The sequence below is a fragment of the Bubalus kerabau genome, chromosome 16, assembly GCF_029407905.1.
Source record: "Bubalus kerabau isolate K-KA32 ecotype Philippines breed swamp buffalo chromosome 16, PCC_UOA_SB_1v2, whole genome shotgun sequence".
NCBI lineage: Eukaryota > Metazoa > Chordata > Mammalia > Artiodactyla > Bovidae > Bubalus > Bubalus kerabau.
The window spans coordinates 76,121,439-76,136,127 of NC_073639.1; the positions used below are offsets into that span (position 1 = coordinate 76,121,439).

At 56.2% G+C, this 14,689-nt stretch overlaps 1 protein-coding gene across 1 annotated transcript; it reads right to left on the reverse strand.

Annotated features, from left to right (window-relative positions):
• Positions 1–1,344: 1,344 nt before the first annotated feature.
• On the reverse strand, positions 1,345–12,813 carry LOC129629887 (immunoglobulin iota chain-like). The gene is made up of 5 exons (XM_055550099.1): positions 12,768–12,813; positions 12,383–12,684; positions 10,038–10,045; positions 1,802–1,851; positions 1,345–1,664 (listed from the first exon to the last, which is right to left on the reverse strand). Exons 1-5 carry the CDS (start codon positions 12,811–12,813, stop codon positions 1,345–1,347), a joined length of 726 nt encoding a protein of 241 aa, XP_055406074.1.
• Positions 12,814–14,689: the final 1,876 nt, after the last annotated feature.

Sequence of the window (14,689 nt, forward strand, 5' to 3'; positions counted from 1 at the left end):
ACCAAGTTTCAGTGAACAAGGCCCGCACTTTATTTTCCAAAGTAGTTTTTATACCTTAAGTTATGCATAGAGGATAATGGGGGAAGGGGTAGAGTCATGCAGCAAGCCAGGCTTTCTTCCTGCAAACTTATCATATGCAAAAGTTTAGGTGATTTGCATCATCTTCTGGCCCGGAGGCCTGTTAACATTTTAAGAAACTTATTTTTCTCTAAAGGTGATTATTCTAAAGTCAGGCGCCAGCCTCCAAAAAAGCATTGGACAAAGCTGCATTCCTATAGGGCAAAGGTGAGGTGGGCTCAATCAAGAAAAGAATTAACTCAAAGGTCCAAGGTTACAAACATTGAGGCTACTACTTACATTTCTATACACCCATTATATCAATCAATACACTGCCAAGGACACAGTAGGTAAGGGGTATGGAGACTTAGCAGCAAACATTGGCCCAACAAGTGAAAAACCCTTCACCAATACAATTTCTAATCAATCTTTTAACTACTCAAAGGAATCTGTGTTTAGACAGTTTAGAACATCTCCTGCCTCTCACAGTTGGGAGGCTCTGAACAATCACATGTGGCCGGAAAAACCTATTCAGGCAGGCTAGAGGATTTCCAAAGGAGTTTGTAGGTTGAAACACTGTCACACCCAGAAATTATTAACTGGAGCTGTAAGCTAACTCTTTTTTCAGAGAGAGGTAGTTGGGGACAGCCTCCCCCGACCCGTAAAGACAGAGGTGTAGGTGAGAGCACAAAGCAGAAAGTAGGCAGACTCTGGTTTGGGGGGTAGATGCTCGAGAATTTCCAGGGGGACTCCAGAGGCTCGATCCCGCCTTTGCGTATGCCAAGCCTCCTTCCTCATGACCTTTGCCACGGGCGGAGTTCCTCACGCTGGCTCCCGGCAGTGATAGAATTCCAGTTGAGCTATTCCAGATCCTGAAAGATGATGCTGTGGAAAGTGCTGCACTCAATATGCAATATGCCGGCTCCCAGCATCCAGCCAGTTGGCAGGGCTGGGCACGGCCCTGTGCTGGAGGAGGAGAGGTTGGTGGGGAATGGGTCCCAACCCGTCTCTGGGCGACACCTGCCCCCCACCCCGACACTGTGAGCCTCTCCCCTTGGGGTATTCTCTCCTTGGTGCCTGGGATTCCTGAATCTCCAGAATCCTGGAGAGGTTGCTGATTAAATAGGAGACAAGGAAAAAACGAGCAGTGAGCAGGATTTCTGAATGACGATGAGGACGTTTTGTTGCAAGCAGATTGGGTGCGGGAAGAAGGGACATAGGGGACCATGGTGGGAAGGGAGACGCTCCCGGGGCCCCGGGGCTCCAGGAGGGTGGGGGCCCAGGGCCCTAAGAACACGCTGAGGGCTTCACTGTCTTCGTCACGGTGCTCCCCTCGTGCGTGACCTCACAGCTGTAGCTGCTTTTAGGTTTCCACTCGCTGCCCATCAGGGTCAGGTAGCTGCTGGCTGCGTACTTGCTGTTGCTCTGTTTGGAGGCCTGGCTGGTCACCACGCCCCGGGTGACGGGGGTGCCGTCTGCCTTCCAGGCCACGGTCATGCTACCCGGGTAGAAGTCGCTGATGAGACACACCAGGGTGGCCATGTTGGTGCTGAGCTCCTCCGTGGAGGGCAGGAACAGGGTGACGGAAGGTGGGGACTTGGGCCGATCTGTGGGTGGTAGAGAGACGGAAGGTCATCATGGCAGTGTCCCTGGTGGAGCCCCTGACCTCGGGAGACAGAGAAAAGTGACTTTCCTGAGAGAGAAGAGGGTGGGACAGGCTGCGGAATGGGTGAGAGCCGCTTACCTGGGATGGTGACCTTGGTCCCGCTGCCAAAGGTGAACCATGATGACGGAGCGCCAGACCAGACGCCAGGCCAGCACCTGGGACCTGTCCCCCGGGGGCTCGGCCGGAGCGGTAACCTGCTGGGCGTGATGGACACCGGGCTGTGTCCTGTGCGAGTGGGTGTGGGTAGCCAGCCCTCCAGCACCCAGGGCACCCCTGGGTGAGGCTACCTAACCATCTCGCCCTCTGCCGCCTCCTTCTCCTATGGTTATGGTTACCAAGGGTGGGAAAGGGGAGAGATCAATTGGAAAATTGGACTGGCATATACACACTACAATATGTAAGACAGACAACTAATAAGCACCCGCTGTATAGCACAGCGAGCCCTAGTCAATACTCTGCAATGGCTTACAAAACACAGGTTCGATTCCTGGGTCGGGAAGATGCCCTGGAGAAGGAAATGGCAACCCAGTATTCTTGCCTGGAAAATCCCATGAGCAGAGGAGCCTGGAGGGCTGCGGTCCACGGGGTCGCAAACAGTCGGACGTGACTAAGCATGGCAGGGAATGGTTCATGTGGGAAAAGAATCTAAAAAAGTGTAGGTATATGTCTGCGTGTAACTGATTCACTTTGCTGTACAGCTGCCGCTGCTGCTGCTGCTGAGTCGCTTCAGTCGTGTCCGACTCTGTGCGACCCCATAGACGGCAGCCCACCAGGCTCCCCCGTCCCTGGGATTCTCCAGGCAAGAACACTGGAGTGGGTTGCCATTGCCTTCTCCATGCTGTACAGCAGAAACGAGCAACTCGACTATACTCCAATAAAAAAAATTTTCAAAAGAAAATTGGTCCCCAAAAGGTTGCTAACAGTACAATTCCATTTATAGAACTATCTTGAGGGGACAAAACTAGAAAAGAAGACCGAGTTAGTAGTTGCCAGCTCGTCTGTCCTGGCTTGGGAGGGAAGGAAGTGGGCCTGGCCAGGAAGGGCTCTGGGAATATTCTGTGCTTGACTGCATCCCGGTCGTTCCCTGGCCGTGATTTTTTATATTACAAGACATCAGCGTTGGGGGAAACCGGATGAAGGGCACATGGGACCCCCTGTATTATGTCTTAAGGCTGCATGTGAATCTACAAATATCCCCAAATAAAATGTTTGATTGAAAAAGAGATTACATACAGCGTGATGACATCAATATCTGGAAAAGGCAAAACCATAGGGTTAGAAAGAGATAGGGCTTCCCTGGCTGTCCAGTGGCTAAGACGCCAAGCTTCCACTGCAGGGGCCATGGGTTCAGTCCCTGTTGGGGAACTAGAGATACCACATGCCGCTCTGCATGGCAAATCAAAGAAAGAAATCAGTGGTTTTTCATGGTTAAAATAGAAAGAGGACTTGACTACACAAGAACCCAGAAAAATTTGGGGAGAGTGGTAGAAATGTTCTGTATCTTGATTGGGGTGGGGGTTACACAACTCTATGATTTTATTAGCACGGGTTCATTGGAAGGACTGATGTTGAAGCTGAAACTCCGATACTTTGGCCACCTGATTCAAAGGGCTGACTCATCTGAAAAGACCCTGATGCTGGGAAAGATTGAGGGCAGGAGAAGGGGATGACAGAGGATGAGATGGTTAGATAGCATCATTGACTCGATGGACATGGGTTTGGGTGGACTCCGGCAGTTGATGATGGACAGGGAGGCCTGGCGTGCTACGGTTCATGGGGTCGCAAAGAGTCAGACACGCCTGAGCAACTTTGATTTTCGCATCTTACCCTCCCTTCTCTTTGGACGTCTAGGTTGTCTCTACTTCTTCCCCCAAGAACATACAGTATTCAGCCAAAGTTCTGATGTATCATCAAGATAAATTTCTTTTACTTTTTACCTTTATTTTTATTTTCTGGCCGTACCACGTGGCATGTGGGATCTTAGTTCCCTGACCAGGGGTGGCACCCAGGCCCCCTGCGGTGGAAGTTCAGAGTCTTAACCCCTGAGAAGTCCCAAGATACATGTGTAGAGGTTGAATTGCTTGATTAAATAGAATGTACGTTTTTATGACTCTTGGTACGTGGTGTTGTTTGTTCCGGAAATTCAGTCTCCCCCGACGGTCCCTGACAGGCTGTGCTGCTCCCCGTCAGCCCTCTGGCGATGTCATTGTAGATCCACCTGCCGATTCCACAGGTCCGCGTGGACCGGGCCCTCCTCCGGTCGCCTTTCCACTGCCTCTTCTCCAGCCTCTAATCTGGCCTCACACCGGTTTTTATCCGGAACTGTTTTCCCCAAACGCCAACCTGACTCTGAGAGCCCCGCCCTTGAACCCCTCAGCCCCTCCCCCTGGTTCCAGGGTGATGGACAGGGTGGTGTGCAGCCCGCTCTGCCCGGCTCTGGAAGCCCCCTGCAGGCCTGCGCCCCTCGCTGTCTGCCTCAGGGCCCCCGCTCCCTTTGCCCGGAGCACCCCCATCCCAGATCCATGCCCTGGACCCGTGAGACCAGCTCAGGCAGCGGCCCTCCCACCTACTGCCCCTAAACTGGCCGCAGGGCTGCTCCACCCTGGACGTGACCCCTCGGTTCAGACCGTCCCTCTCGGTGACCCTGAGTGGTCCAATGGCTGAATGGACACCCTCAGGGGAGACCAGCCACCTGCAGGCCACCCCTTCTCCCCAGCCTTTCGCTGCGGCCTCTACGGGGCAGGCGTCAGGCTGCGAGGCTCTCATCCAGCTTGCACCCCTCACTTTGCAGGGGGGAAAGTGAGGCCCGGAGAAGTGGACTTGTCAGCCCAGCCAGCATTGGGGAGAGGGGTGCGCACAGGGGCAAGAAGGTGGTTCACCAGCCTAGGGGAGCCCCGGGGACCCCAGGATGAGGGCAGTCACCGCCGAGACCTCCTGCCCCCGCCTCCCCGTGCTGTTCCACTTGGAGGACCAGCGCCGGGCGGGGGAGACACTAGTCTTGGGTGCAAAAGGTAAGCGGGGCCAAAAAACTCAGCAATCCAGAAAAATGATGTTTTAATCCAAGAAAAACAATTAGTGCAAACAAGTCCACCCCAGATGAAATGCCGATGCTTCTGACGAAGCCAACATCTCCAGGACCCACCCTCCGGCTGAGCCTCCCCCGTCTGCCCTCACAGCGGCTCAGTCCTCACCCCCAGCGTCGGCAGCAGGGACCCCCGCGCACCCCCACGACTCCCCCGGCCCTTACCTGTCCCGCAGGCTCCACGGGCTCTTTCCTGACGGGGCTTCCATGCGGGGGGCTGTGCTCTGAGGCACCGCCGTTGGGGGCAGCAGGCCATGGGCTCCCACTGCCAGGCCCAGCAGGATGAGAGGCCAGGGCTGCCTGGGGACACCGCGCTGACCCCTGGGGGCCTCACGGGCCCCCTGGCCTGGCCTGGGCCTCATGTGCCCCCAGGGCCAAGGGCACCTTGGGCAGACGCGCTGGTGTGGGCTCCTCCTTGGAAGGGTTGAAAGTGCCCTGCTTCCCCTTGCTGGCAGAGGCCGTCCGGGTGCGCCCCGTCCCGCGGGGCCCGTCCTCTGCCTGGGCCTTCTGTCCCTGCTCCAGCACCGCCCCCTCCCCCAGGGCCCAGGGCCGGTACTCTGGGGGGGCTCTCCTGGGGGCCCTCTGCCAGCTGCCCTGCTTGGTCGGAATCCAGGGCTCAACCGCCTCACGCCACAGTCTCTGCCAGCCCCGCCCCAGGGACCCGGGGGACACAGCTGCTCCCACCCTCGTTCCCAAGGGCGCCCTGGGCGTCTCCTGGCGGGGTCGGGAGGGCGGTGGGGTCGGGAGGGCGGCGAGGCCGGGGCTGAGGTGGGGGTGGGGGGAGGGCTCAGGTTACAGGCTGGCTGCAGGGCAGGGAACCGCGGTTTCATCCCAAAACTGGGCACCTCCTGGGTGACACCCCTCTCCCCTATGGGTCACACATACACACACGGGTCTCACACACACACGCATACACACACATGGGTCTCACACACAAACAGAAACACACACACACAAACACAGAAACACAGACACATATACACACACGTCTATGGGTCTCACACACACACACACATTCGTGCATCTCTCTCACACACACACATCCATGCGTGTCTCTCTAACACACACACATCCATGGGTCTCACACACACATACATCCATGGGTCTCACACACACACACACGCACACACACGCATCCGTGCGTCTCTCACACACACATACACATCCATGGGTCTCGCGCACACACACACACACACACACATCCGTGCATCTCTCACACACACATACACATCCATGGGGCTCGCACACACGCACACACACATCCGTGCGTCTCTCACACACACATACACATCCATGGGGCTTGCACACACACACACACACACACACACACACACATCCGTGCGTCTCTCTCTCACACACACATACACATCCATGGGGCTCGCACACACACACACACACACACACACACACACATCCATGCATCTCTCACACACACACACATCCATGCGTGTGTCTAACACACACACATCCATGGGTCTCACACACACATACATCCATGGGTCTCGCACACACACACGCACACACACACGCATCCGTGCGTCTCTCACACACACCCTCATAGTAAACACAATAAGAGCAGCCGTCACCTCCAGCCTCCCCCAGAACGTCCTCCTCTTCCCACACCGACGCTCTGTCTCCCTTAAACACAAGCTCCCCATCCCCTCCCCAGGCTCTGTGAACCAACCTTCTTCGGCTTTCAGGGTCTATGATTTTGACTCCTCTAGGGACCAGGTATTCCTGCCTGGGAAATTCCATGGACAGAGGAGCCTGGCGGGCTACAGTCCAGGGTGTGCCAAAGAGTTGGACACAACAGGGCGCACATGCGCACACACACGCACACACACACGCACAGACACACACAGACACAGACATACACACAGACACACACACACACACAGAGACATACAGACACACACACAGACACAGACACACACACACACAGACACACAGACACAGACACACACAGACACACACACACACAGAGACACACAGATACACACACACAGAAACAGACAGACACGCAGACACACACACACACACACAGGACCTTGTATAAGTGGAATCAGACGGAATCCATCCTTTTAAAGCGCTGTGTAAGCTGAGAAGTGCTCCACCCACAGCACATATAGATGACTGCTATTATTACATGTATTATTCTCATTACTGCAGCTGGCCCATCGGGTGTGCCTTGGGGAAAACCATCAGCCATCAAGAGATGAATGAATCCTTGATGCCATCAACTGCCACTTTTCAAAGTTTGCATCATGGAGGTTGTAGAACCAACGCACTCGGGAGCAGCTAGCACCCTGCAACAGCGAGGCCATGCGGGGCAGGCGGGGCCAGGGAGCGCCTGCGCTCAGGGCGGGCGGCAGGGTCGTGGGGTCCTGCCTCGGTCAGCCTAATGCATCAGTACGCTCTGGATGGTGACGGGAAATGGATTTCTTACAGGAGGTTTTGATAGGAAAACCTTTGGAGAATGTGGTTCTGATCCAGTGTTTGTAGGAGACGAAGCTCGTTGTCCCATCCACGCTTGCGCATCAAGTTCGTGTTTGAAACTACTCTCTGCTTCAGGTCCCGATGGTTTGTCCATCGCCCTGATGCTCTCCCCAGGGGCCGCCAAAGTGAATTTCGTGAAAGCCACATGCCCTCATGGTCAGGCCTCCCAGACGTTCTGTGGGCACCTGCCCAGTGCAGTCACGGGACGCTGTGGCAGATAGACTGACTCCCCCAGGTGACCGGGGATTCATGAAGGGGAGGTCAGGGCCACGGACCACGTGACTTCGCTTGGATCCCCATGTTCCACACGCACTGACCAGGCATCTGCGAGGGCCTGATACTGAATCGTGAGACCTCAGAGTTCTTGGGTAGATGGGCCAGGCCCTGAACAGTAATGGGGTGGGGTCACCCTAACAGCCGCCATGCAAAGTGTGGGGGAGCTCCTGGGGGCCCCGACTCAGTCCAGCTTCTCCCCACTGTGGTGCCTGGCTCACTCCAGCCTGGAACCTAAGCTCCTTGCACTTTGGGGGCTGGGTCTCCCCTGGGGTCCCAGGCGGAAGCTGGTCCCTCCCAGCCCCCCAGGCAGGTGTGACACTCCCCCACTGCCCAGGGAAGTGGTGGTTCCCCCGGGACAGCAGTAGGTCTTGGGGACAAGAAGGGGCTGTCCATCAATTCAGGGACCCCCAGCTACACCCCACCCGCCCCGTGGCCTGTGCCTGGCTGCTGCTGCCATGGCCATGGTCAGAAGTCCGCATCTAGCTGGACCCCAGGGACCCTGGAGGGGTGAGTGACTGAGAAGCATCTTCAGAGCATCAGCTGCTGGACCACACATGTAGCTTAAGCCGAAGTGTCCTAACAAGGGAGGCTGAAGCAGATGACAAGGATGCCGGAAATGCTCCTCCTCGTGCGTGGAGCTGCCAGGGAACCTGTGAAGATGGGGGTTCAGGCTCAGCAGGTCTACGGTGGCCTGGACACGTGGCATTTTTCACAAGCCCCCAGGTGACGCTGGGTGCTGCCAGACTGTGGGTGCCCTGCACTGTTTCCTGGTGGTGGTTCCCAAGGACAGCTCTGAGGTCCGTGGAGATGATGCTGAACTCAAAGCTGCTGCGTCTCTGGGCCTCTGGGTCGAAGACGTGCTGATGTGACGCCGGGAAGGACAGGAGGTGTCTGATTTGAGGGACTATTCCAGACCGCCCCCAGTTGGACGGCAGTCACTGGGAGTGGAGGGGTCAAGGTCGGCCCGTAAAGACCACCACCCTCCCAGCCCCACTTGCCTCTCTGCGGTCCACGCAGAGACCAGCGGAGGAGAACCTGTCATGACTTCCAGCCCGGGCACCACCGTGCCTTGAGGGTGGCAAACAGAGCTTTAACTTTGTTTTTTAGTGGCTTTCTTTCTTTTTCACTTTTGAGTGAGTGGTGTAAGGTGGGTTGTGCTTTCCTGAATTTCTCCTTAATTTTTCTTCTGCTGCCCGAAGTTGTGTCCAACTCTGCGGCCCCAGGGACTGTAGCCTAACAGGCTCCTGTGTCCGTGGGATTCTCCAGGCACAAACACTGGAGCGGGTTGCCATTTCCTTCTCCAGGGGATCTTATCAAGCTAGGGATTGAACCCGGGTCCCTTGCATTGTAGGAAGATTCTTTACCATCTGAGCCGCTATATATATATAGTACGCATATATATATATATATGCATATATAATGGAATATTACTCCGCCATGAAAAAGAATCAACTAATGGCATTTGCAGCAACGCAGATGGACCATCACACTGAAGTAACTCAGACAAAGACAAATATCATACTCCATCACTTCTACGTGGAATCGAAAAAAAGTGTACAGATGTGTTTGTACACATAACAAAAACAGACTCACAGACCTGAGAGCAGATCCATGGCTACCACAGGGGAAATGCGACGGGGGAGAAGTTGAGAGTTTGGTGTTGACACACGCATATGGTTGTATGCAGATGATTAATGGGACCTACTGTATACGTAGCACAGAGAACTCCGCTCAGTATTCTGTAAGAACCTAACTGGGACAGGAACTCGGAGAAGAATGGACACGTGTGTGACTGAAGGTTTCGGCTGTACACCCGAAGCTGACCCAACACTGCGAGTCAGTTACACTCCAAAATAAAGTAAAAATTAAATTAATAATAAAAGAGGTGAATGGCAAAACTAAAAATAAGGGAAAAACAACAATAGTGAAGATCCATCATCTTTTAGAGAGCCAGCTGAAGTGAAGGTGACTTGGCCCAAATGTTTTAAAGACAAAACTGAACGAGCTGTTTACAACGCACCACCGCGTCTCTGGTTAGGCACCGACTTGAAGGGCCTTCTGCTGCCCGAAGACAGAAAAACTTCCCACAGTCGCAGTGGATTTAACACCTCAGTATCTCATACCCGTGAAGTGGTGATGGTGCTGACAAGGTGGCGGACGCTGCTACGCTGACTTGGGGTTTTCGATGGCTGGCAAGCACGGGGGCAGATCAGACACTTACCCTGCCTTTACTATAGGAAAGTCCCCGGGGCGCCTCAATCATGGATGAGGGGACGTGTCCCTCCTAGTTTTGCTGGAATGAAAATGTCCTCATTTCACATCCTGTCGTGAACTGTGTGCACATCACAAAAAGGCAGTGTAGAATGAGACGCCAGCCAGGCCCCTCCATGCGCCCGAGGGCCTCTGAATGTTAACCCCGCCCCGGCGTCTTTGAGTGGGGTCACCTGCCCCAGCTCCACTTGCCAAACCTGCATCACAACCACACGGGCCTCGGTGTGCACGCAGAGCCCTTCCACTTCACTGCGTCTGATAGGTAGGCTCCTTCCCACCAGACCCCTGGGTCCTCCTCAGATCCCCTCCCCGGCGCCTCGATGTCTAACTCGGGCCAGAATGTCTGGGCCCTGGCCTTCAGTACCACTGCTGACGTGTCCCAGCCGGCTGGGTTCTGCATTTCTGGGTCAGACTTGGGGGCAGGATGATGGAGGAGCCGACAGGACTCCCTGCTCTCTGGGTTTCTTACTGTGACTCTGAATCCCAGAATCACAGAGGATGGAAGCAAGAGAAGGGCTGGTTACAAGCAACAGACAGAGCTCTTCACGGACCACCTCTCTGGCCTCTGGAAACCGGGGCCTGGAGGTCCGTGACCAGAGGCAGAGGTCGGATGCAGGAAGAACTCAGTGCGTTTCAGACAGCGGAAGCCTAGTCAGTTCAGTCGCTCAGTCATGTCCGACTCTTGTGACCCCATGGACTGCAGCACACCAGGCTTCCCTGTCCATCACCAACTCCCGAAGCTTGTTCAAACTCATGTCCATCCAGTCAGTGAGGCCATCCAGCCATCTCATCCTCTGTCGTCCCCTTCTCCTCCCACCTTCAATCTTTCCCGGCCAAAGTATTGGAGCTTCAGCTTCAGCATCAGTCCTTCCCATGAATATTCAGGTATGATTTCCTTTAGGATGGACTGGTTGGATCTCCTTGCAGTCCAAGGGACTCTCAAGAGTCTTCTCCAACTCCACAGTTCAAAGGTCTGATGCAGGAAGCAAAGCACTCAGGGGCAAAGGTCTGACGTGGGAAGAACTCGGTGCATTTCAGACAGTGGAAGCCCAGAGGAGGCTGGAAAGAGGCCTGAGCTGAGATAAATGGTTTTACAGGAGACTCAGGACACACACACACATACACACACACACACACACACACACAGAGGGAAGGGCTGCCCCTGAGGGTCTTTTCAGTCTTGAGAAATGGACATTCTCAGCCCAGTTTGGAGTCACGGGGAGATGGTTCACCTGGCACCTCTCTGAATGGGAGACATGTCCACATGTGGTGTGGACGTGGATGTACAGGGGCCCTCTCTGCAGGGCACACTCGGACCCCGCACCTCGGGGCTCGGGTTGCAGGTATGGGCCAGAGTAGCAGGACCCCACCGTTTCCCCTTCACCCAACAAGCCCACTGGTGAGGCCACATCCTTGCACGTGCAGTCTTCTGGGGTCCTGAGGGGTTCGTACCCCGGAGTCCACAGGCACAGGGAGCCTCGGGCGGCCTTGCTCACCCCACCGAGTGTGGTCAGGCTGCAAACTGGAGGCAGGAACGGGTGTTTCTCCAGAGCAGGGTCAGCAGAGCATGGCCCAAGCGCCACCGCCAGCCGGCCCTGTCTTGCTTCTGTAAAAATTTAACAGGAAGCAGTCACACCCGTGCATTCAGAGGGTCTGTGGCTGCTTCTGAGCGCTCAGGACAGAATTAAGTAGTTGCCACAAAGATCGTATGGCCCAGAAAACCAAAACTAGTTACTATCTGTGCCTTTTACAAAGAACACTTCCTCTCACCTGGCTCAGGGTGTCTCAGTTGGGGCGATTTTGCCACCTTGGGGACCTTTGGCGATGTCTGGGGACGTCTGTGGTTGTCATAACTACGGGCGGGAGGCCGTTTTGGAGGGGGTGGAGGCCAGGGATGCTGCTGGACCCCCTGGAGTGCACAGGCCAGCCCCCCATAGCACAGAACCGTCTGGCCCAGCGGGGTATCGAGTCCACACCCATCCCTGGGCATCACTCTCCTCCCCAGAGGGCCAGCAAAGGTGTTTTCTAAACTGCTTACTCCAGGCCCACAATCAGGTACAACAGTGGGTCCTGTCCTTGGCAGGGGCACCCCCGAGTAGCCATGTCAGCCCCCTGCCCCGGAAGACCCACAGCCCAGGGGCTCCGGCCAAGCAGACCATGGCCGGCCAGTCTCCTGGGACCTTCACCCTGGCTGGTTCTCAGGTGCGTTCCACTCATTCTGACTGTTCACAAAGCATCCTGGGCCTCCTCCGAACCAATTCAGACCACTCGGCAGAACAACTTCCCAAGACGCAAGCAGTTTTAATCCCCAAATCCAGCCTCCAAGGGGGTTCACAGGAGTGTCTTCTGGCCCTGGGCAGCCCACCTCCCAGCCTCCTCGTCCACACCCCCACCCCACCCCAGAGGGATGCGGCCTCTGGCCTTTAATGCAAGGGGAGTGTGTCCCGGGGGCCCGGGGAGCCCGGGGTGGCCAGCTCCCTTTCTTCCCTCTCTCTCTGTATCTTCCGCCTCCGCCCCATGACCGGGGTCCCCACAGCACAGAAATAGACAGCCTCATCCTCGGCTTGCAGCTCAGCGATGCTCAAATACCCCGTGTTCTTGGCCAGGTCTTTGGAGCCGGAGAAGCGAGGCGGGACCTTGTGGCCCTGCTTCTTGTCGGAGGGGGAGAAATATCTCAGCAGGAATCTCGGGGGGTGGCCGGGCCTCTGCTGGTACCAGTAGATGCTGTGAAGGCCGACGTTGTGGTCGCTGCGCAGGGTGCAGGCCAGGCGGACGGTGGCTCCCAGCAACGAGGCCACGGAAGGCGGCTGACTCAGCAAGGGCTGAGGGCTACATCCTGGGGACACAGAGGTGTGTGGGCACCGGGGCAGAGCAGGGTGCGGGAAGGGGGCGGGAGCCGCCAGCTCCGGGGCTTCTCACCTGTGCAGTGGAGCAGGAGCCCCAGGAGGACGGGGGCCCAGGACATGGTGCGGCGGAGCAGAGTTCTGCCACCAGGGTCCTCGTGGACCAGGGCCAGTCCCCTCCTCCGCCCTCCTCGCCACCTCCCAGGGGTGGGGCCTTGGCACCCCTGGCTCCCGGTGGCCATGCCAAACTTCCCTGGGTTTGCAATGCCGGTTGGGGGGAATGGCCGCGTGCTGGCTTTTGTGGCTCCTGCCTTAACCCAGGGGAAGTGTTTAGGGAGGAAGCACCTGCCCAGGGCTCACAGCCCAGTGCCCAGGAGGCCAGGATGGAGTCCCCAAGGGGGTGACCTCCGCATCCCCCAAAGGAAGCTGAGCCCCACAGACTGAGGTTCTTGTGCACACTTCTGTGTGTGGTGAACCGGGAAGAGAGGACAGGTCCTCATGGTGGGAAACACCTGCTGGGTGCTGCAGAAGGTGTAGGGGCCCTGGGTGAGGGTCCGCTCTGTCCCCTCGCATGCCCCTAACATGCCCCTAATGCCCCCTCCAGACCCAGCCCCTGTCCCCCCTGGAGTGAACCCGGAGTGACTAGCAGCTCCTGAAAAGGAACCATCTGGGCGGGCTTTCAGGAGGGGGCAGAGGTAGCCTTACCTCCTTCAGCCCTGCCCCAGGCCTCTGCCCCTCGTCCTCACGGGGGTCTCCCCAGGGAGCAGGGGAGGAGGCATCTGTGAGCTTGGTGGTCCTGGGGGTCCAGTCCTGCCCCTGGGTCCTTAGGTCCATAAATGAGATGCTGTGCGTGGACCACGGTATGTACAGTAAAGAATCAGCTGCTCCTTGTCCCTGGTTCCTGGGAGGCAACCTCTAAATACAGCGCTTGTTTTTCGGGGGGCCCCTGAGTTTATACTAATGGGTGATTTGTGAAGGATGCTGGCCGTGAGGAAAGCCCCACCCAGCAATGGGAAGATGGGAGCTTTGAGCTGAGCTCCCAGGACGGGGAGGGGGGCTAGAGACAGAGTCCAATCACAGCCAGTGGTCCCTGGAACTGTCCTGAGTAATGAAACCCCAGTGGACACCGAGGCTCAGGGGAGCCTCCCAGATTGCTGGACTGTGGACATGCAGGATGGAGAGGCAGCCTGAGGACACAGCAGCCCACCTCTGGGACCCCCACGCCCTGGTGCAGCTCTCCGTTGACTGCTCCTGGTCTGTAGCCTTTACAACAAACCTGGAATCGTGAGGATGGAGCTTTCTTCAGTTCTGTGAGGCTTTCTACCAAGTCATTCAGCCTGAGGGGGTTTGGGGAACACCCCCCCCAAACTTGTGGCCATTTGGTCAGAAGTATAGGTGGTCTGCAGATAGCTGAGTTTGCAGCTGGTGTCTGAAATGAGGGATGGGTTTTTTTGGGGTGGGGTTGTGTCCTTAATTTGTGCAAGTTCCCCTAACTCCATGTAGCCGGGGTCAGAATCACATTGCAGGACTTCTTTGGTGGTCCAGTGGTTAAGAACTCGCCTGCCAGTACAGGGGACATGGGTTCGGTCCCTGGTGTGTGAAGGTTCCACACGCCCTGGGGCTGTTGTAGCCATGGGAAACAAACTCACTCAGAAGGACAATGCAAATAGTGGAGTGCAGTTTATTACACCGGCGGGCCCAAGGCAGACTCTCGTCTTAGCCAAGGACCCCGACCAGTTTTTGTGAAAACCTTATATACCCTAAGTGTATAAGGTTCCCTGAAACTAGTCTGATCAAAGGAAAAAGAAAGATACAAAGTTAACCCGTGATCATGCGCCTTATGGAGAAGGAAATGGCAACCCACCCCAGTGTTCTTGCCTGGAGAATCCCAGGGACGGGGGAGCCTGGTGGGCTGCCGTCTATGGGGTCGCACAGAGTCGGACATGACTGAAGCGACTTAGCAGCAGCAGCAGCATGTGCCTTAAGCCTAGGTAGTTA

Bases quoted from the DNA above. Each gene is read 5' to 3' on its own strand.
- LOC129629887 (XM_055550099.1), bottom strand. From the start codon at position 12,813: ATGTCCTGGGCCCCCGTCCTCCTGGGGCTCCTGCTCCACTGCACAG. The intron at 12,685-12,767 runs GTGAGAAGCCCC...CTGTGTCCCCAG, and splicing joins GCTCCTGCTCCACTGCACAG to GATGTAGCCCTCAGCCCTTG. The intron at 1,665-1,801 runs GTAAGCGGCTCT...TACCACCCACAG, and splicing joins GACCAAGGTCACCATCCCAG to ATCGGCCCAAGTCCCCACCT.